The 24374-nt window shown below is 45.6% G+C and overlaps 1 protein-coding gene across 4 annotated transcripts in view; it reads right to left on the bottom strand.

Moving 5' to 3' along the window:
- Positions 1–12087: 12087 nt before the first annotated feature.
- Positions 12088–24374, bottom strand: part of SP7 (Sp7 transcription factor) — a 65622-nt gene continuing 53335 nt past the window's right edge. For 3 of the 4 annotated variants that reach the window (XM_069653316.1, XM_069653318.1, XM_069653319.1), the window contains exon 2: positions 12088–16691. In XM_069653316.1, coding sequence (XP_069509417.1) covers positions 15453–16691 — 1239 coding nt within the window. In that variant the 3' untranslated portion in view covers positions 12088–15452. The remainder of the gene's footprint in view (positions 16692–24374) is intronic. The other variant, XM_069653317.1, reaches the window with a different exon arrangement.

The raw sequence follows: 24374 nt of genomic DNA, 5'->3' as shown, positions 1-24374 counted from the left end.
AGGAGGAGGCGGAGCGCTGTGCTGTCACGTGACTCATCACCTGACCTACCCAGGCACAGAAAACAGAGCCCAGCACAGCCGAGCGGTGTGTGCAATTCCCGTGAGGAGAGGACACTTTCATTCTTGCTGCTGCTGCTGCCTTTTTTCAACGTGCGCTGGGAGTTCTAAGAACTCGCGCATTTCGTATTTCCAACTCGCCTGCACGCTCGCTTCCAGGAGGAGGCGGAGCACTGTGCTGTCACGTGACTCATCACCTGACCTACCCAGGCACAGAAAACAGAGCCCAGCACAGCCGAGCGGTGTGTGCAATTCCCGTGAGGAGAGGACACTTTCATTCTTGCTGCTGCTGCTGCCTTTTTTCAACGTGCGCTGGGAGTTCTAAGAACTCGCGCATTTCGTATTTCGAACTCGCCTGCACGCTCGCTTCCAGGAGGAGGCGGAGCGCTGTGCTGTCACGTGACTCATCACCTGACCTACCCAGGCACAGAAAACAGAGTCCAGCACACCCTTGCGGCGTTAAGCCCGAAGGAGTAAAGGCCGCTGGCTGTTGTGCGGCTGTTTGGCGCTGGAAGTGCCCACAACGAGGATATTGCTTCCCTCTCTTAGTGACAAGGCCGAGAGGAGCTGCACAACGATGGGTCGCTTTAAAAGTGAGAACTCAGACTCAGGGGCGGATGAGCGAGTGAAAACCAGGCAACAGGTAAGGCAGCGTGTTGCTTCTGACCCGGCTTTGGTCAGTGGATTGTCACCGATTGTGGACGGGCCTAAGAAAGGTATGTTGCCTTGGAAACAAAGCCGTCTTGTCTTCGCAGTAAAAAAAGCACATGTGCAGGACCAGCCCCAAGCACCAGCCATACAAGAAATCACTTCTATTGATCTGGTACACAATGAAGGGGATTCTGGCAATACACTGACGGAGGCTTTATTCAACCCAGACCTAGAACAGAGCTTACCTGTGGCGGATAGGCCTCAGGGGGAACAGAGTCAGCACACCTTGCCGAGTGACCTAGGGGGAAATATATACCTGCAAAACCCTTTAAAGGCAGGGTCGTCCACACAGGGGTCTCATTCTATGGAAATGCCGGGTGGGGCAGAATCCTCGGAAGGGGGGCTAGATATGCACAAGGAGAATCTGGTTGTGGAACAGCCCCATGCTGTGACCCAAACAGGTATGGCTATGGAAGCAAAGGTAGTAGGGTCAGTTTCTTATGATTCAGCCCCATCCATGAACAAGGAAGACCTGAATGAGCAACAGGGGACTGTACTCTGCAGCAGACAATCAGAGAAAACTAGGGAAAATCTGGAAATTACACCAACTCAGAAGACGGTGATCACAGAATTTCCAACTACAGAGAACGAACTGCCTCAGAGGTATCCTGCCACTCTGGAGAAATCTCTCAGCCCACGACAAATCCATTTAAGCTCTGGAAGCAGTTTCATCGATATGGATTTAAGTGTCAGTGTCTGCGGGGAGCACAGGCCCGGTTCTTTGCAGGAAACCTACCCTCAAAGTGCTTGCTTGGACAGGACCTGTGAAACCCTTAGTAACACTAGCCTTGCTTCCAAATTAATCCAGGATATCTCAAACCTCACGGGTAAAATAGTGAGAGAAAAAAGGAGAAGTTTATCGTTCATCAGGGATAAACTAGCTGCGATTGATGGTGAAGTGGATCCCGCAGATCAGTCTCCTTCGAACTCTTCACAAATAGGGGGTAATCTGCATCAAACCCCAGGAATTAGACAGAGGGATTACAGAAACCAAGCCTCCCACAGGGAGGCGAAAAAGGCCCACAAGCTGGGCATAGATGAAATCGGCCTGGAAAAAACAAGTGATCCGTGCTCAAAGGGAAGGCAGGAAGACCTAGCTCACATCCAAAATGTGGTGATGGCATCACTAAACATCACGCTTGCTCCCTTTTTGAAACTTTATGAGACTCTTAATGAAACTTTGCAGCTATTACACCTATCAACAGTAAAAACTGAGATAGGGATGGGTGAAATAGTTAGTTTCACGAAGCAATTGGACATGAGATTACAAAAAGAGTCGGACCTTTCACATCAATGGCAAAATCGCCTATGTGATTTGGCGCGTCAGGAGTCCAATGATAAGCAACTACTGATGGAAGCCATACTGGACGATCACAAATGGATAAGAAAATTGAATCAGCAATCCGCCTTAAGATCAGACCCAAAGCGAAGCCCTATAAGGGACAGGGACCTGGCAGATCCTAGGAGGAAAGACCTGGAAGACGGGAGAAGGGCAGACCAGGAAATGGCCAAGACAAAGGAAAAAGTTGGCGGTCCCTTAGTATTAGGGAAGGGCATAAAGACGTCTAAACCTACTAATCCGGACTGCATCTTGATAGTAGAGCAGGAGGAGGCAAAATCAAGCTTTGCGATCTTCAAAGAACTCCCACAGCAACTGGGAAAAAACTGCACTACGACAAAAGACCCTCCCCACAAAGACCAGAAAGAAACAGGTCAAAAGAAAGCAAAAAAACAGGTATGCAAGCGTAAGGCTAATGGATCAAGAGCCTTCTTAAGAAACATCAATCTGCCTATCGAGGACCCGGATGAGCCATTATCTAAGAAGCCCAGGAGAGAAATTAACTTGTTGAGTGTATCGAAGGAAAAAGTTGTGCAGACGACACCTCAATCTGGGGAGTCGGTCCTGCAAAAGAAAAACGGCCGGGACACAAGTGGCTGTCTGAGTGATCTCATTGAAATAATTGAGGAAACCAGAGAGGAAGAGATGTAGGACGACATTAGCTTATCAGAATGGCAAGAAATTGACAAGCAGTTAAATGATGTCCCGACAGGAAAAGAATCAAGAACAAAGGAAGAGCAGCGAATGAATAAGCTCACTGGGAATACAAGGAAAAACGAAAATGATAAACAAAGACAGAATCGCTCGCATGATTGCAAAGACGAACATCGGGATGCCATAAGGAACACACGGGACAGGCATCAAGTAAGTAGATCTCAGCGATGGTCAGAACAACGAGACCGAGTCCCAAAAGAAGAGAAGGAAAACGCTAAAAGGAGGCCACGGGACAACTACCGAGAAAATCGATCTCATCGGTGGTCTAAATCGCCGTGTAAATTCCGTGACAACAGGGCAAAAGATCTCAAAGGAAAAAAGATTGACACTAAAACCCAAGAACTACGATCAATCCCACGGGACAAGAAAAGGAGCCCGAATAATGCAACAAAAAGATGGGACTTATTAAAACAAATAGAAACCAGAAGAATGTCTAGACGTCAGACAAGTATAGGGAATCTTTCAAGAAAGATCCCAAGATACAGGAGTCCTGAAAAGTCAAGGACAAAAGTTCAGCAAGGGAAGAGATGGGATACCCCAGTTGAGCACGAACATTTCTACACACTGAAACTGGAAAGGACCTGGAGAGACAGACGAAGGATAGTGCTGAACAGGAACAGGGTGATGTCAATACTTAAAGATCTACCAGTAAGTCGGAAAATCCACACTGATGACGTGGCAATTGTGGAATTCATTGATGAAGAAAAGCCGGACGTGGTCCTACTACACTTGACTACAAGAAAATTGAAAGATAGCTTACTGGATGTAAAGAATAATCTGAAGTCCTGGGGATATAGACTTACTGACCCAGATATTAAAAGTACCTGGAGAGAGGCAAATACCAACAGACCTGTCGATGATAGGGGGGAAAAAATTATTAAAACCCGAGAAAGGAAACCCATTAACCCGCGACAAGAAGAGAGATCGAACCAAAAGTTAAAGACCAGCCAAGATCACGTGGATACAAGGGACCGCAGCTCAGAACCAGTGCCTAAAATAAACAGCACTCAGAGGTCAATAGACAACCAACTAATAAATCTGAGATTTACAGTTGATAACTCTAGTAACTCAAATATGAAGACAAAACGGGCAAGAGTCAGTAATCAGACACTGACAAAAGTGGAGAGTCGAGGACTGACGCCCAGCATCAATCCAGAAAAAAAGCGACAATAGACCGACTGCATTGGAGCAGGAACCAAATCCCTCTTAGCCTCATGGAACACACGGGGATTTGTCCACCTATATTCGGGAGAAAGTAACTTCCTTGAGAAATATGAAATAATTTGCATACAAGAGAGTTGGATTAGAACAACTCCCGTGTGTGAAGGTTACTTGGTCTATATGAATCCGGCACAGAAAGGACCTTTGGGAAGACCCCGGGCGGGGCTCATAACCTTAGTGAAGGATGATTGTCAACTCCAAGTATTAGACCATCTGACGCCAAATCCGCTGCTCCAAATACTTAAAATAGTGAAAAACAGAGGACGGTATGAAAAGAGACTCCTGTTAATAAACACATACTGGAATGTCTCCGAACTAGCTACGGAGAATTATCTATCGGACTTGACGGTGGCTCTTGACGTCTCAATGCGAGAAGACAAGGATCAACTGATTATCATATGCGGGGACCTGAATATTAAATTGCTGGATAAAAATGGCTTGTTACAAAGAAGACACAATCTCCCGAACAATGAAAAACGATGGCTGGTAGAAATGGACATTCGAGAGTTGTCAATGTTGAATGGTCAAACAGCAGGTGATATTCCGGGAGCAGACACCTGGTTCGCGAACTCAACGAAAGCCTGCTTGGATTACTGCTTTGTAGCAAGAAATACACTGCCTTGGATAAACTCCTTTAAAGTTGTCCCACAGACTCGTAGCGATCATGCTCTCCTTGAAATTGAATTACTCTGGAAAACGGAAGAGCCGGAACATCAAATCATCCCCGAAATGGAACTATCATGGGGACGTAACAGGCTGAAAATCAAAGCAAGGTCAATCCCTCAACTAGCAGTCCGGCTTACTCATAACTTTGAAGTTAACCACGAAACGGCGGAATATGGCTGCCTATTAAAGGAGTTTGAGATCAAAAAGGGATTAAACAAAAAAAAAGATTTTACGAGGAATCATGCATATAGCAAAATCCTGGTGGAAAAAAGAAGGGAATATCGTGCAGATTTGAGATATCTCCAGAAAAGCAGCCACATTAACAAAGAGGAACGTATAAGACACTGTAAACAGTCTTATAAAAATTGGTTAAAATCCACTAGGATTTGGCGAGCACAAGCAGATGCCGAGAAAATGATAGCAGCAATAACTACATCCAACTCTAGGTCCCTGTGGGAGATAATCAATAAAGGGGATGATTTTCAGTCGGCCTTGACAGCCAGTAATGTCTCAAAAAAGGAATGGGTAAAGTTTTACAGTGACCTCTTTCATGAGAAAAGCCCAATAAAGACCAAGAAAAGTTCGGGGAACGAATGGCGTATTGAAATAGACAGAGATGACATTCTAACAAGAATTCAAAAATTGAGTTCATCGCGAGCTGCCGGTCCAGACGGCATCTCGAATTTAATGCTGAAGGAAAACAAGGAAGAGTGGGCGGATTTCATCCTGGTATTATTCCAGCAGATATTAAAAACAAGATCAATCCCACAATCTTGGAAAGAGGCCTTAATTGTAACCATATATAAAAAAGGAGATCGTAACAACCCAAGGAATTACAGGCCCATCGCCCTCCTAGATTCCATAGGGAAACTGTTCTGTTCTATCTTGCTAAGAGATCTCAAAATGTGGGCAATTAGGGAAGGGATTTTGGACAAAAGACAAACAGCTTTCATGAGTGGCGTCGGAACATCATTGAATCTATTCATTTTGAATATGCTAAAATGCGGGCGCTAAAACAAAAAAGGAATATTTACCTGGGCTTCATTGATCTCGAACAGGCCTTTGATGGGATCTGTCGAGAACTGCTTTGGTCCAAACTCAGGAAATGGAACTGCCCGCAAGATCTGCTACAGGCCATTCAGGAACTGTACACTAACACCTCAGTTCAGATAGTGGTCTCAAAAGGAGGAGATCTGACAGAGAAAATCTTAACCACCAAGGGCATAAAGCAAGGGTGCGCCCTTGCACCTTTCCTATTGGCTTTGTACCTAGCAGACATGAAAGAATCACAGGAACACATTTGTGCATTCCCCCCAGTATTTCAGGAGGAAGCCCTCTCATGGATCACCTATGCGGACGACGTGGTATTTATGGACCAAACTCCCATAGGTCTGCAAAGACGCATGGTGGAATTCAAGTCTTACTTAAGCAAAAACCATCTGTCGGTCAACGTAAAAAAATCCATGGTTCTAATAATGCAGTCGGCACGAGGTCCTAATAACGGGAAAAATAAAAAGGGCTTTACATGGTCATTGGATAATCAACCTCTGCAAATAGTTGATTCAATAGTTTATCTGGGGGTCAGAATAAATAAAAACATCAACGAGCAGGGCCAATTAAATTTTATCAAAGAAAAGCTGATGAAACTCTCTAATCAAGCTAGAGCCCTGCATCGACGCTACGGAACCTATTCAATGATGCCACTAATCATATTCTACAAGCAAAAAGTAGTGGCAAGTATAACATACGGAGCTGAATCATTGTTAAATCTTCACTGGAAAACGTGGGCGGTTCTAGAGGCTTTTTTCTGGAGAAGGGTACTCAGGCTTCCGAATTGTCTCCCTGCATCGATAATAAGACATGAGTTGAGATTACAATCAATGGAGTCAATAGTGCTGTGGAAGACCCTCTCGCTATTTTGGAAATGTATTCTTGATAAACCTCCTATTTCATTCGAACTACTAGCGAACAAAGAGGTAATCAATGCAGATCCGCATTTCAATGCTTGGAAACAGAACTGCTTTGAAATTCTGGAACATCAGCATATCAAAATGGATACGCTAATAGATAACCCCGAGAAAGCAAAGAAAAAAATATGAGAAAATGACTGGATAGCCACTGACAATCTAAAGAGGGAGAACACAAAGTGTTATTATATCATCTGGGAGCGCAAGGCACTGAATGATCCTCCACCTTATCTCCGAAGATTTCCCTCCTCAAAATACAGGGATCTCTTGATGAGAGTCAGATTTAACATCCTGCCAACAAGAGAAGTGCAATATTTAAGAAAACAAATTCTAAAGGAAGCTGCTAGCTGCCGCTTCTGCAATGCTCCGGACATCTTGGAATCAGTAAAACATTGGATCTCTTGTCCGGCTTTAATCACCCGAAGGAACTTATACCTAGGAGATTGGGTGGATAATATAAATATATTGACAGATGAGGATTATTGGGAACGAGTTCTGACGGTCCAAAAACTTGGTCCGACCCTGGAAGTACTACGATTCATAGAATCGATATTAAAAGGTATCGAGGGTAATAATGATGCAGTGGAAGAGGAGGTTGAATCCTCGTAAGGACGGTGGGGTCTGGATAAGGACATTGACTATTTCCTGACTATTTCCTGGGCATTTGTTAAAGGTTGAAAATTTATTTAACCAGTAAAACATAAAAAAAAAAATAAAAAAAATGCCCACTCTGTGGCCAGTAACAGACATAGCATTTTTTATCTCCTCCTCTCCAAAAACCCTGATCTCATATGCATCACTGAAACATGGTTCTCAGGTGACCTCAAACCGATTACACACAATGCATTCCCCAATGACTACTCAATCCTCTCTCACAACAGACTCTCTAGAGGTGGAGTAGCCTACCTACATAAACCACACAAAACAATCACACTCTTCGAAACACAGCCTTGCATAGTTAACTGAGAATCCCTACTAGTCAAACTCTCCTTCCCGCACTCACTCTCCCACAGCTTCCTGCTTATTTACAGGCCCCCCAGATATGACAGATACTTCCCCAACACCCTATGCGACTCACTTGCAGCCATAATGGTCACCCACCCGGCATTCACCCTACTGGTGGATTTCAATATCTAGTTTGATGACCATAACAATCCCAGGTCTCAACCACTGGTCAATAGCATGGAGGCCGTACCCAACAGATAACTGGACCCACCCACACTGCCGGTCAAACCCTTGATGTCAGTTTTAGCTCAACAAACCTTATTAAAATACCCACCCCTGGACCCCTCATTTGGACAGACCACTCAGCTATCCCCTTCTTTCTCCATATACCCCCACCACCTCGCAAGGCTTGCTCCATCCCTCCCTGCAAGAGCTGGAACAAGGTCAAAGTAAGCCCAGACCTTGCAGGAACATTCACCCTCCCCTCAATCCCTACCCCAGAAAGACCTCAACCCATTGACCTTTTTGACTCCTGGCTCATGACACACTTCTTCCCCTCACCTCCACTAGCTCCACTCCTGCCCGCCAAGGCCTGATCCCCTAGTGGTTCAACCCCCACCTCAAGGCATTCAAAACCCATAACCATTCGCTAGAATGCAAATGGCGAGCCACCCGAACCCCACAAACAAATCAGCATATGCCCAGCATCACCGTAACTACAAAACCGAGATCCGCAAGTCTAAAAATTCCTATTACAATAACAGAATCCTCAACTGCTGAAGCAGCAGCAAAGAGCGCCACAGGATTATCTCTGAATTCCTGAACCTACCATGCACCGCCCGCCCCAACACCTACTCTCAATCTCTCGTCAATTCCCTCTCTGAACACTTCCACAAAACCACCCTACAGAACGGCCACCGTCAACGCCAAACTAACCAACCTAACCTCCTGTCCAATGGCCAATGTCCATGAACGGAACCTTATGCCCTCTGAGACCTCCCCCTTCTGCCCTTTCAGCCCCATGTCTAGTCTGGAGTTTATCAAACTGCTGTCTGACAGACAACCATCCAGCTCCCCCCACAACCCCTGCCCTGCTTCACTCCTTAAAGAAATCTTCACCTCAACATATGCAGTGGAACTGGCCAAGTCCATCCTATGACTCCCTCACCTCATGCATTTTTCCAAAACCCTTCAAAATCTCATGCGTCAAAACCTTTCTAACGAAACCATCCCTTGACCCACCCCAACCATCTAACTTCAGACCCATTTTCAACAACCAGTTCTTGGCGAAGCTCATTGACCGCACTGCATACTCCCAGCTCAACTCCTTCATAAAAACCAACCACCTCCTGTACCCCACGCAATCAGGTTTCTGTCCTCTCCATGGATCTGAATCCACACTAGTCTCTATCTGGGATTATCTTAAAGTCACCGCAGACGCAGAAGGCTGTGCTGCACTCTACCTCTCAGCTGCCTTTGAAACTGTCACCCACACCATCCTCCTTGACAGACTACATTCTCTAAGCATCCGAGACTCTGTGCTCAACTGGATCGCACTGTTGCTCATGAACAGATATCAAATCACTTATCAGCCACCTTTTTCCTCCACTGCACACCCAGTGATCAATGGAGTCTCCCAAGGCGCCTGCATAGCACCCCTTTTTTTCAACCTCTACATAACCCCTCTGCTTGCGCTCATCCGCTCCCACAAGCTCACATGCTACAACTATGCCGATAACCCACAAATCATCCGGTGAATTCTCAAATCAACCTTCGCCCCTCGCCCTGACTTGGCACATGCCTGACAGACATTAATCGCTAGATGATGAGTAACCATTACCGTCTCAACCCGGGCAACCAGGAAAAACAGATCATGGTGTGCAGGGGTGTTGCCAGGTCTGGAAAAGATCTGGGGCTACGCTGATGTCGGGACAGTTCAGACTCAGGGCAGGGCTATAGCCCCCTTAGCCACACCCCTAGCAACGCCTCTGATGGTGTGCAGAAAAACAGCCCTCTTCTCACAACCATTATCCTCCCTTGGCCTTCGCCCCTCAACATCCTCTTCAGTCAAAAACCTTGGCTGCACAGTGGACTCTAACCTGACCCAGTCCCATCACATTAACAATGTATCCAAATCCTTCCACTCAAGCTACTGAGACGCATCTTCCCCTATCTCACCCACCCCCATAGACTGACAGCAATTATGTCCATTGTCACATCTAGAATTGACTATGCGCACTCCCTATACCTGGGTGCACCCGCCTTCCAACTAAACACACTCCAAATACTCCAGAACTCTGTAGATAGGTTCCCCCTTGCCCTCGGCCACAGGGTTCACATCACTCCTGCACTCTTCACCCTACACTGGATCCACATTGGGCTACGAGCCACCTTCAAAACCATGTGCATTACTCACCGAGCCAAGCACAAAACCTGCCCCAAATACATACAAAAGAAGATTACACCCTATTTTCCAACACGCAAATTGAGGTGAAGCAGTGCCCTCCACTTAGTGGCCCCCCCTCCAAATCGGCTAGAATTGCCGGGTCCGCCTTCTCAACCCTGGTGTCAACTATCTGGAACTCTCTCCCCTGACCCCTCATTTGACACACGAAGACCACAGGGCGTTCCAAAAAGCACCAAAGACCTGCCTCTTCCCCTAAATCATCCTAAAGGACACAGTAGGCATTTTGACCCTCTGCGAAACCCTGCCTTGCAGCTAACTGTCCACGGCTAGGGAAAGGCCAAGTACCAACTACAAAAGACAGGTAAGAATACCCGAAACAGAGAACCCTGTGCCTAGAAGCACTTAATCATCTACCACACTTAGAGGTTTGGCAATGTACTATGCTCTGTAGATCAGTGATGTTCTAGCAGGTACTGCCCTTGGAAGAGACAGCGATGCACTGCACCTAGCATCCTTTAGCCACGCATTGCACCCAGAATACTCAGCGATCCACTGCACTTGGAAGATTCAGACACGCACAGCACTTAAGAGGATGGCCTGGTTAAGCGCTTGAGTCTCTGTGTTCTTGTACGATCCAGCCACTTATTGCAGTAAGTATTCGAAATGTGTCATTGACCTGGGGTCTGCCACTCCAGAAGCTTATAATCCATGCTCTTTACTTAATTAGGTAGACACAGGGAAGGTAGACTGATCTGTAACGCCTTGGTCCTGCATTGCACTGAAAATGACTTTAGCATTATTACACTCAGAAGCCCTAGCCATGCCTGGACCTAGATATTTCAACATTCCTCTGCACCTGGAAGAAACTATCCGCGTACAGCAGGTGGGAGGTGGCCAACCACAGCATTGGCTGAAGTGCTTGGCCCCGGGAAGGACCGGCCATGTGTTGCAGATAGAGCTGAGATTCAAACTAGACTTAGAGGCTCTGGACACACCAGACGCCTCTAAATGCGAGCATAGTTAAATTGGAGGCACAGGAAGGCCCTCAGGAACAGAGAGGCCTCTTTCCAGTGTTGTAGGTACTGAGCTGAGAGTCAGGGTAGTGGGTGGAATGTGCGAGCATCCATGCATAATCTCACGTACCACCCACTACCCTGACTCTCAGCTCAACACCTACAATGCTAGAATGCAGGTATCCCCCACGATAAATTATGCCTAGCTGCACACATAATCTCACATACGTTCTACACATAGCGCAGCACCACTTCCCCGAGAATGCAGCTAGCCGCACAACATATTCGGCCTAGCTGCACACATACTATTTGTCTCACATACCCTGCACGCCACTTCCAGCATTGGAATGCAGCTATCCCGCATGAAAACCTTGGTCTAGTTGCACACATACCTAGTGCACATACGCACTATTTACTTCTATCTCAACTTACCTGCGCACCGATCTCCGAGGGCGTTCAACCGACAGCGCGTTGAGACCACACTAATGGTGAAAGGCGCTTTACAAAAGTCCATTGACATAACTATACCTACGTGTCCATTGCCCCATCTCAATATTTTCATCGCCCTGACCATCTTTCGCACTCCCTGCAATAGCCTATGTCAATTCTTTTTTGTCTTGTTGTTTTACAACTGTACCGCATCACCGCGCTCTGTGTCTGCTCCATCGCCTTAGCCATCCTGCTGCATGCTAAATAAAACAGTAAAAAGCAATTAAACGTTCATGATTTCTAGGCAAGACAAGTATTCACCAACCACTAAGTAAATACTCACACTGTGTTCCCTTTGTGGTCTAAGGCCTACTGCCTGCTAGATAGAGGAAGGAGTCTGTTCTTGCTTGCATTCATGTCCATCCAGCCATTTTGTGGTAATCCGGAGAGCCGGGAACTCCTCATCAGAACCTGATGCACTGGTCCGACCTGTGTATATTAACCCTGCTGCCAATGCAGATAGCACAATTGACCAACACGCTCCAAATGGCAACATTGATCAATACACTCAAGACCACAACATTGATCGGCACACTGAGCAATGAAAGCAACAGCTGGTTCAATGCGACTGTCCTTACTCTTTATTGAACAAATAATAATAAATTAAAATAATTTTTAAAAAAACATAATGCTTAATTGACAGAAAAGAACATCGAAATTACGGAGATTCCAGTTTTCAAACATACTTTGAAGGTCCCTGTTTCTGATCCAGGTCACTTGACCAGGGAAGTCCCTGTGCCTCCTTTCCGCCCCCAGCAGCCTGCAGTGGCACCAGTGAACAGGGCACGATCGATGCACATTATGAAGAAACAGAGAAGGTATTGTGAATTTTAGAGAGTGGCCATGCCCATTAAGGATCACAGCACTCTTTTAGGAGAAACATTTAGAAAGCAGCCCCACTAGTATGGGACGCCTGAGCTAGCTGGGTTAAAAAATAAAATAAATACATTCTCCCTCCCCATCCTCCCTGGTGGCAGCTTGATTGTTCCGTACTCATCGGATTTTGTGATTTTGTCAGGGGAAAGTGTAACACAACTTTTTCCAAATCACATAACCACATCAGAACCACGGCAAGAGATGGGCATTGGGAGGGATACGAGACTGGGCCACCATTGCAAGCGTTCCCGTTCTTTGCAGGAACTCAGAGTAACTGATTCTGTTTTATAGATCAGAATCGGCTTAATTGTGTGTCCAGTGCCATTGCATAACTCAAGGGAAGTCCCAAGAAATAGAGAAGACGTTCTTATGGAGCCCGAAGGCCGCTGTCACGGAAGCATGCTACGCTAGGGCCATTAATGTTATCAAGCTATGCCAGGGCCATTAATGCGATCAGTGAAATGGGACTAAACTTAAAGCGTCTTTTACCTTTCAGTGTGACAGAGCAGATACGAGTATAGCAAGGGCGTTTGGTTATGGCATTCTGGGACTTAAGGTTATTGTGGGGGGCCGTCTCCATTTTCCAGACCACGTAGCCTTCCCCTAAGCGTGCAGCGATGGCTACGATAGCAGAAGAGGCACAAGGCCCCACAGGTCATTTCTCTCGATGTTTCCCAAATGGACTGCCACCATTAATGAAAACACATTTCCCTCTTATTTTGCTACCTATTCCAACCTACCTGCTGTTACACTGTAGGAGCAGTGAAAAGCAACAGGTAGGCATATTTTGTTGGCAGTTATGTCAGAAAGACAGTTGGGGAATGTAGCTTTACTCAATCACGTGTGTCATAGCTCTGACATTTCTAAATTCTTTGTGTGGGATTGGAGGTCAGACCGCTTTTGCAAGTTCAACCATTATGGAACATTTTCTGCCAACACATATCTTCAAAACAAAGTGCAAGGAATGAACAGCTGCTAGCCTTTAGCATCAACGCCATCACAAACAGCCACAAGAAAAGAAAAGCATATTTTTTGCAAAAACTGTTGAGTGTTTCGTCTGCACACGGAATTAAGAAAGAGAAAAAGGAGAAACTGCATAGAAAATTGTTACATAAAAAAGAAACAATGCTTTTGAAACAATCACTTACTACTAAAACATTGGTTCTCAGGGAAGCGAAGGACTTGAGGGTTATTGATTCGTTCTACTAAAATGTGATTGTCGTCGTGAAAAATAGCTCCAGAAACTTCATTTTGTGCTACTGGCTTCTGTATTCAAGATTGAGATGCAAAGGAAGGCTTAGGAGAACATTTCTCTAATGAGTTCTGTAGCAGACTACAGTCATACTGGAATATGGCTCACTTATTTCACTGTAGTGGAAGCCCTACGGTCAGCCATGTTGCAATGGGACAGACTAACGACCCCCCAGGCTATAATGTCAGACCAGTCCGGCAGCCATGATAGGAAGGTGAGCCTTGTAGCAACATTGAAAAGGAAACGCCTGCATTCACTGTGACTTTATCCAGTCTGGTAGTAGACCATTTATACGGCCATGATGAAAAGGGCCCATTTTGCCTTGCTGTCATTGGACCAAGACCTTTGTAAGAGCTGCAGTATGACAATAGGAAGGAACCAAGGGGAAATTATGTGGCCAAAGGCTAACCTGCTGCTATGATCGCCTTAGGCCTGAATGTCACATTAATTGCCCACAGAATTCGAGCATCCATGCTAAATTACAACATGTTCTCTAATTTCCTATGGACTGCTGTCATATCCTTTCAAGCAAAGCTTCTCCTATAGTAGAGTGGGATCACTCTTAAATGTAATCGAGCGATATCTTGTTATCAATTCGGCATGTTTTTAGTCCTAATGTATTAGATCAGAACAGGCTATTTGGCAGGTCATACCTGGGGGTTTACATCTTACATTTGGCCAGCCTGCACAGCTGCAGGGAAAAGACTCCTCCACTCCAACATGGCTGCCACACTCTTCTACAGCCAATGGAGGACGGATTTCTATACTCTGCTATCGGCCCTGGTGAGTGTCAGGGTTTAGTGGAGTTATACTTGTGATTATTGGAACGTTTATTTCTAGCCCAGGTGAGGGACAGGTGGAACGGGTCTGGCTTTCCTGCTTGGTGGTGCCTGTGGTTTTCCTGAACTGCACTTGAAATGTTAAACCTACATAGCTCGTCAACTTCAAGTTTTTTTTTTACCATCACTCTAGGGACTTAGTCGGAAGTGTGAATTTGTATTCCACTCCTGGCTTTCCAACAGGCCTACTGATCTACCCAGATAATACTAGGCCTGATTTCGTGTTTCAATGTACTGACAGCTTAAAAACAGGCCTGCACTACAATCACATATTTACTCAGTGGTGAGAGGTGGTGTTTTTTTTCCCCTTCAGGTCATTCCTGTTCCCTTTAATGTTTAAAGTATGTTATGATGGACTTTCCAGCTGGTATATATACGTTTGCGTGTGTGTGTGTTCCTCCCAGGCAGAGGTACTAGTTAACTTATCAGCATAACTTAAAGACATAAATAAAAGCTTGTCTGGTAATAGATTAAATAAGAATCATGTAAAGGGAGCGCATCCAGATGCAGGACACCACGTCGAGGGTCCTTTTTTTTTGGTATTCGAGGTTGGTCAGAAGCTAATGTACGGGTAAAAATACGTTTGCCATTTGTTGCAATCATTGGTGTATTGTCGCTGCAGATCTAGTAAGGAGCTCCAGAAAGCTGGCACAGGCCAAATGGGTGTCCCTGCCCTCCTGTTGCCCTGCTTTCTACCTAAATAACAATCTGTCTTCGAGATTCCCCCATCAGTTCCCATGTACTTGTGAGTGTCAGAACCCAGACAGGCAGATATGAAAGACCATGAGCACCATAGCAACAGAGCGTCCACGCTGTGGCATCGCAGCGTGATCCCACTTTTCCTAGTCTTGCTACACAAAGCTGACATTGAGGGGCGTCTCTATGGCATGAGGCTTTCTCACTGGGTCATTCCTTCCAACCAATGTACTGGCTCGTGGGGAGGGGCCAAGAGTGTCTTAAATCTCCAACAAGTTCCCATGCTCTGGGCTCCTGGACGGCTTGTCTTCGGTGAGGCCCAAATTGTCCTGCAGTCCATTGGTGGGTGAGACATTGCCGGGCACCCCCTCGCCTCCGTCAGCAGACTTGCCCACCATGTCTGCCTCGGTATGAGTCTTCTGGTGCTTACTGAGATGGTCGCTGCGAGTGAACCGCTTGTTGCATAGGAGGCACGTGAACTTTTTCTCCCGGGTATGTGTCCGGACGTGTCTCTCCAGTTCATCTGACCGGGTAAACCTCTTGCCGCAGAAAAGCCAGTTGCAGACGAAAGGCCTCTCGCCGGTGTGCCACCGCAAGTGGGCTTTTAAGTGGGAGGCTTTGCCATAGACTTTACCACAGCCGGGGATGTGGCAGCTGTGAATAGGCTTCTTCCTGAGATTGGCCGCTGAGGCTCCTAATCGCTCAAGCTCCTGGCAGTTGGGGCAATCGCATGTCGATCGGCCAGTTGTTGTACCGTAGGAGCCACCCCTGGAAGGCTTCATCCCAAGAGAGCCCTCCATCAGAGTGTTGTTGGTCACAGCTTTGGGTTTGTACATGTCTTGAGAAAGCATGTGCTGGTTGGAAGTAATGCCTACACCTGGGTAGGAGGCCGGACTCAGCGTTGTGAACTCTGGGCTGTAGTTGGAAAGTTGCGAGTTGATGGACATCTGTGTTGGCACCGAGGACTGGAGGCCGTCGGACTGCGACTGGGCACTCAACCAGTTAGTGTTTGAATGCATATCCCACCAGGATGCAGTGGCATTGGTGGAGCTGGTGGATATGCCAGGGTGTATGCCAGTCTTGTACCAGGATCCATAGGAGTGCGCCAAGTCCAAGGAGGTGTAGACGCTAGGAAGGCAATCCGCTGTGTTGTGGCCCTTGGATACTAGGAGAGAGGACTCCTGGGCCACAGATGAGGCCTGGAAGGAGTGAGAGAAAGGGCTATAGTCGGTGCTGTACCCTGTGGAGGCTTGTGGGCTGGAGGAGGGTGACAGAAGGCCATTTCCATTGGAGTAGGTGGCAGCATAAGACTCCCCCATTCCGTCGGAGCTGCGGTTTCTTGGAATGCAAATGTCCGAGCTGAGACTGTAAAGCCTTTTTGAAGTATTCGAGCCTGTTTTGCCAAACGTGGTTGTGTCATGTATTGGACTGGAACCTCCAAACTTGTTGCAGGCAGCAGTCAGCATAGCCAGTGGACTTGAACCATATCTAACTTCTTCCTGAAAGGGGACACCAAAACAAGTCATTAGCAAAAGACTAGGGCACGGGACATTCGTGTTCATATAAAGCACCAGTCAAATGATGTAGGGCAAAAAGAGAATACTCGAAGTTTACTAAGAAATTACATTTGTGTCCAGATTCACACAGAAAAAAACACCTAAATGAATGGAACAGGTTGATTTTGAATTATAATATCTTAGAAAAACCAATGGATATTCAAAATGGCGGCTGTTTATTGTCATTAACGAATTACCCAGACTTCATTTTTGAAACCTTACATGGTTAGAATATCCAGCGCTTTTAGAGAGGAGCTATGAAACACAGTGCACAGTAAAAATAAAAACTTAGCACAAAAAAGAATGCTAAAGTAAAGCTCGGAAAATAACTGACAGAAAACAACCATGATAAACTGAATGCAAGAATTACCCCTATTTAATATTGAAAAAATCAATTAAATAGACTATGTATGACAAAAAGGAGAACCCCTTTGCTGACGACGAATGTGGCTTAGATCCAGTAGGTGGTGCGGGATGATTGGAGGGTGCTTGGGAATACAGAGTCGGGTCCCCCCTGTTTTTAAATTATGAATTCACAGGTATGAAGAATCTGAAGGGGTGCAGAATGGTGGGTAGGAGCAGTTTCACCCTGCTTTCAAAAAACACATTCATAGAGTTGGCCAGATTTTTGTTTTGTAAAAACAATAGTTATGTTTTCTCTATTCAGTCGCTACATCCGTGTGGTTATTGTTTACATTTCAATGAAAATACGTTATTTTTTGCTGTTTCATCTTGAGTGCGTGATATTATTTTGGGATTTTATAACATACATCCTTTTCAGGGCACACACACATGTGCCAATAGAGTGACTGAATTGGTTTGCCTTCAAAATGTATAATATAGATTTATTTTCAGCCACTATAAACTATTCCCTTCGAAAATGAACAAGAAACATGTGATCAACTGTGAATCTAATCTGAATTAGCAAGAGAGAATTCAAAAATAGAAAAGGCAGCAAAGAAATACCAGTTTACTCGAGGTAGATTTCAAATCAAATTCCAAGTTTTGATAACTTGTATTCGTCGAACTGAAAATATTATGATAATGATGTGTTATTTATATAGCACCTTAATCCAAAGCGCTTTACAGAGTACATATTTACATACAATATCACCTAACTGAAATTGGTACTCATTTATTGACCTCAGACGGAAGAAAGGCTGAGTTGGCCTTGCCGGGATTCGAACCTGTGACCTGCAGATCACAGCAGCAAGCACTCAACCCGCTGAGCTATCTTACCAGCTCTAATTATGCTGAGATGGTAACATTTCCAAGTGCCACAGATGAAAATGAGTGTCAATATTATGCTGGGATGCAAAGATCGCATAGTTTTGAGGTCTCAGACTTCTTTACCCGATGGTTGTCAGACGATACCCTACGGCTCGTTTTATAGCGCGTCCACCATGTGATGAAGAAGCCTATGGGGCTTGGAAAGCTTATGCATCTTATCCCCTCAGCATAATATCTCATATCATAAGATCACATTTCTGTTAGTCCTATAAAAGGTTTCAACACTTATACAGGGCCACACAATTCTCTCAGGCACCAATGAAAAAGAGGCCCACAGTTGCAAATGGCAATTTATTCCTTTTGTGACACAGTTTGAAACGCATTTTAAAGAACATTTATTCAGCAACACTGGTCAAAACTACTAACCACGTGGTTAAGTAACTCATCAAACTGGCCCACATTGGCCAAAAAAGTGGACCACTTTGATAAAAACAAACTGGCCCATGCTAGCATTTTGCGTTGTTGGTTCTACTGCCCCAGAGCAGTCCAAGCATGCACTTATATCTTGTTTGATTTCCAAGCTGGACGGACATGGCATCACACGTGTTCTCAGCACATTATAATGGAGGTAGATTTGCAAATGTTATGTTTGGAACTATCCTACTACGCCCACATTTGGAAGCTGAACTTTAACACAGCAAGAGGGAATTGACCAAAGGGTTTGTAGGTTTCCAAACGTGCAAAGCTGATAGCAAGGGGCATAGACGAAAATTAAAGAGGGTGAACAGTAGGATAGAACAGGGACAAAAATGAGGCACAGACTAAAAAAAATGTAGCCCAAAAATATGAGGTTAAAAACTGTTGAGTAGTACCAGGTGGAACATTTTGGGGAAATGAGTGCAACATGTTGCATTTTCAAATAAACTGGACTTGTGTTATGAACATCTTAACCCAGTGAACTATTTGCTGTATTCCTCGAGGGGTGGTGAAACAAATTACTTTCCTTGGAAGGTTTCCTCAAAATGCAATCAGAGGGTCCATTATGTGGGAGCCATTTATGTTTATTCCTGGGCTTGGACGAGGGAAAGGATTCTGGCCAGTAGCAGATCAGTATACGAGTGTAAATCCCACTAACCCTATCCGAGTTCACGGATTTACTTGTTCCCGCAATTGCATTCTGGGAGTTGTAGTCTTCGGTCACTTCAGTGTGGTAAAGTGGACTAGAGTAAAAGCAAGGGCTGGGATGGAGAGGGCACAGGGGTCTGCTCGCTGATAAGGAGTCATCGGGCAGCCTGGCATTTGAGGACGATGGACAGGTGCATTGAGTGTTAACCCCACGGCTGGGCGTGTTCATGGCCCCGGGGTCCAATCAGAGGCAGGGTACAGAAGCGTACTCTATGAAAGCGTTAAACCGGGGCTGTGGGGCAGAGACACGGCGCGATAGGCTCGTAAGAGCGGCCCCTTTGAAGACAGCCCAGTGATTCTTTTTAGACAATGGCGAGCTTGTCCTCGCTTACCTGAACAAGCAAAGAAAGGGCACTTTAAGCTCCCCCTTTCATGTCATCTTCTGCGAGTCATGGGCTTCAACGACTTAAGGCGACAGCGCTCGTGACCACTCCAATCTCACTGAAGACAGAGGGGCCGCTTTACAAAACGCGTTGGGATGGCGCCTTTGCGAAGAGCCTGGATGTAGAGGGAAAGGGGCGCCCGCCATTGGTCCCCGGATATAGCGTGAGGTTTCTTTGTGTTGGTGTTTTATAGCACTAATAACTGAAAAATGTAAAAGTCAAAGCCAAGCAAAGAAAGTAAAAACGTGATTTTCACGAATAAACGTAAGAAAAAAAAAACAACAAAGAGTGGGTTCAGAACTTGGTGGCCCTTTCGCCACCCCCAATAACAAATGAAAGCAGTTGAAGCTTTTTAGTGTAATATATGGGGTACAGGAGCCCCATTGTACGGTATAAGGTTATTTCAATTTACTGAGGATTTTTATGACCAAAGAGAGGAAGTAGGCCGCAGTGACTTGCACTAGCCTATTTCGGTGTGGTAGGGGGGTCATGGCTGCACCACCGTCGCCTTTGAAACTTGGTCTCTTGCGTTACTCTAATGCAAGGGATCTTCTAGTTGTTGATGCATGTAATCAATGTATATATAACCTGTTTGAAGGAAAACGCACTAATATGTAGGAGGCATCTTAATAAAATAGGTTTACAAATAGTGAGAACAGGCAATAGATTCTTGCTGTCATATGCTGAACTCCAAAACGAACCTTCTACCACAAACAGTTCCTTGTCATTGAATGGCCGTAAAGCGTCACAGAACTCGATTTTAGAAGGAAGGGATCCGAAAAGTTAATCATGGCTTTAATGAAGTGTTTCAGTGGCAGCTGGAATTCTGTTCTGTGCCGGCTCCAGCAACAGGCACGGAAACATGAATGGGTCATTTCAGTTATAATGTCATGTTCTTATCAGAGTAGAGTAGTGACGTTACTGGCAGACTAATAAGCACACTATTTAAGACTTGTAAATGGATAGTGCATTCTTCCATGTATTCTAGCCATAAATAATATGATGTATTATTAGTTTTGGGTATTAGGTGGCCTAAAGCGCCACCTATTAGCCAAAATTATTGCATTAGAGTACAGCTATAGAGAATTTGCATGTGAGGAGGGACACAAAGCCTGTAGGTGTTTGGTTATTTACCCACTGTGGCCATGCTAGTCTATGTGGCCATTCTCAACCCCTCCCCGAACAGAATACATCCTTCTGGGATCTCTCTGAGCTAGCTTTATCAAGCCTTACCACCAAACTGTGTGCTCAAAGTGCCTGTGTTTTTTTCTAGGCAGTCTTCTGAGAATGAATAACTTAATTGGATCTGTAAACGTGCTACTGGTGTAATAAACATGTTTTAACCAAGTCTGCCTTCAGCCACTTGATTTATAAGCACTATGCGTGTCTTTAACTAAAATCCTGTTAAAACAAGCATTGGCAAAGCCAACAGCTTTGGCTTTTGGCTTGTGTATAATTATTGTGCGCTTGCCAGGGACTTCTATTATATGCCCTGGTACTCACACCATTTTGCTGCAACCATCAACAGACCATTTATTACCACTATGGCAGTACCTGGCCTTTCCCATGTCTACACAAAATTCCAAACTGTTGGCATTGCCAATGCTTGTTTTTATTTGTTGGTTTCCGAGCTGCATAATTATCTCTAAGTGCCAACGCGTGCTCTTCACCTCTGGGCCCTTTCTTTCTCAAGACAGTTTATTTGTCATTGTCCCCCAATAATACCCGTTTCAGATGTCTGCCAGGATGAGAGCGGTCCCCACAAATGGCTGTGAAGCTCCATTGCCACACTGACAAACTATCTGTCTTGTGAAAGTGCCTGGATGGGGAAACATGTGTTGACACTTACAGATTAATATACAGCTCTAAAACCAAAACATAAAAAGCATAGCACTTAAGATGTGATCAGTTCCAAGCATTTGAAGCGCTCTAAATGTTTACCAGGATACTCAGGCTATAGAATTCCCACTCTGCGCGCTTTCAACCTCCGAGACACGCTGTGGTTGTGTCCCTTCAAACCAGGAATCTCCAACTTCCCAAAACAGAATGTTTAGGTCATAAGATGCAGTAGAACCACACCACCCATTCCTTCTCTTCCCAATAAAACAAAAACGTTTGCAAATGTCAAACACACTCCAAACATGTGCCTACACAGTTCTGACTGCCTTCTTCGGCTTGGCCAAGTTGAAAGATGGGTCTAGCATACCTCATACACCTGTGAAGTATAATGTACACAGCAGCACACTCAAGTTATCCGGTCACCTTTCTAGAACTCTTGGACACAATTTTGGAAGAGGATCACATGCTGCGCGTATTGGCCACTGGTCAATCATCCATTCTCCACGTGTGTTGACCGGAATCTTGAATCACATGGCTTGTCCCCCGCCCCAACCTCCCACTTCACCCCATCTAGCCATGTTTCTCTATGAGACACTCAGGATGCAATGGCAGCTGCTATGCGCTGCACAGCATCAAACCGCAGGCTTATTATTGGGTTGCTTCAATTCTCCCAGTTTCACGTAAAGAAGTGCATTTGGAGAGCACATGTTCCTGAAAATGCAATAAAAAAATTAAACAGAGGTTGCAGAGGGAAAGGTAATATGGAGCGGTTCGAGGGGGAGGCAGTGGGAAAATGGAGGAATCTGGGCAGACCCTCCCCTAAGGGCAGATTCGAGGTTGTTAACTTTGACTTCATGAATCTGTAATTCGGTAGAAACCCGTAGATCCCAAGAAGTGTCCCCTATAGAACTCTGCTTATAGCGGAATTCCTGGTGCAGTGATCAGTCCACCTTATCAAAAAACACACACACACACACACACACACACACACACACACACACACACACACACACACACACACACACACACACACACACACACACACACACACACACACACACACACACACACACACACACACACACACACACACACACACACACACACACACACACACACACACACACACACACACACACACACACACACACACACACACACACACACACACACACACACACACACACACACACACACACACACACACACACACACACACACACACACACACACACACACACACACACACACACACACACACACACACACACACACACACACACACACACACACACACACACACACACACACACACACACACACACACACACACACACACACACACACACACACACACACACACACACACACACACACACACACACACACACACACACACACACACACACACACACACACACACACACACACACACACACACACACACCTGAACCACTGGCAATGCTCTGGGCAACCTTCACACCAACGTGTTTTAGCCCGCCTGCCACATTGCAAAAGGTGGTACAGCCACATGCAAATCAGTCAGATGCTGCCACCAATGGGAGCAGCCCAGCCCGGAACACTAAGCTTGGTCCCCTCTGCAGAGACAGACACACAAGCAACCCCAGACATGTTTCGGCCTTGTTGGGCCTCATCAGTGAGGTGCAGCTTGGTTCCCTATGGCGCAGCGAGCAAGGGACCCAGATCTGGGCATACCCTCATTCACACAGGCAGACAAACTATCAGCAAAACAGGGATGAGTGGAAGGTTTTGAATACGTCTAAACCACTGGCACATATATTTCAAATATGCCAACATGTGGTGTCTTTCGTAGCTGCTCACACAGTCCTGAATTTGTCTTTTTACATCCCATGACCTTCATTCCTGTCCTGATTTATAAATGGGAAAAGCCAATCTACAAGTCAGAGAATATGAAAATGATGAACCAGGACTTGGGGAGCGTCTCCAGAACCACACCAGGCATTGTGGAGTTGAGATACTGTTTACACGGAGAGTGGGTCATGTGTGCTAAGAATGTCGATTGCTACAGGCATTTCTCCCTTTACACGGGCAGGGAGAGTGGCAGGGCAGCAGGGTCGCCCTCACAGAGAGTGATCATCGTTCACAGCGCCAAGATACGAGAAGCTGCACCACAACCTGTTAGGCCACACAGGACTTCTGGGACGGCTTGGTTGTTCTGAACCCTAAATTGGAGTCTTCAACCATCCACAGGTGAACAGTTCATGGTCTGAAGACTGTAAGATACAGAGTTAGTCACAAGACGTTAATACAAAAAGCTCCACTTATGGAGTTTGCAGTTTAGGGAAAATCAATAAAGAACTACAATCGCCTACAAGGGAGACTTTTACAGACTTGCCCTTGAAGGCGGTTACCATTTCGGGCATTCGAAAGCCCACACCCAGAAGCAAGAAGCTAAGAAGCAAGATTGCCCGTCTCTTCGGAGTGTTCAAGTAACCATACATGCCTCAGTCATCAGGATTATCTGTATGTCCTGAAAAATGAAAGCCCACTTAAACACAAACATATTTATTGAACTGTTTTTTATAATACGTCTAATACCATAACTGAGTTGGGTTTCTAAGCACGAAGTCGGGATTCGAACCTCTTTTGCACTGTGTGGTCTTGCTTCCAAGACCAGCACGTTGCCCCTGTGCTATCCTCAGTTCATAGAGATGGCCCCGTCCGTTATGAGGACACACCCAAATCTAACGTCAACTTCAACCCCATTCGGGAGACATGAAGACGCGCTCTTCCATCAAGATACACGAGTGGGCTTCAGTTTGGCACAGGATCGCCGGGTTTTGGCTATTTTTTCCTGCAATGTGGGGATTTAGAGTTTAAGGTGTACAGCAAGTGGCTGGTGGAGATGGAACAGTAGAAGAGAGACACCCCACGGGGCTTCCGTGATGCATGCATTCCATTAATGTCCTAATCTTCTCATGTGGACCTTCATGTCTCATTAAAATCA

The sequence above is a fragment of the Ambystoma mexicanum genome, chromosome 3q (genome assembly GCF_040938575.1).
Source record: "Ambystoma mexicanum isolate Mex_15411 chromosome 3q, UKY_AmexF1_1, whole genome shotgun sequence".
Taxonomy (NCBI): Eukaryota; Metazoa; Chordata; class Amphibia; order Caudata; family Ambystomatidae; genus Ambystoma; species Ambystoma mexicanum.
Note: the sequence above shows the minus strand (reverse complement) of the source record. Positions and strands in the feature narration are given on the sequence as shown.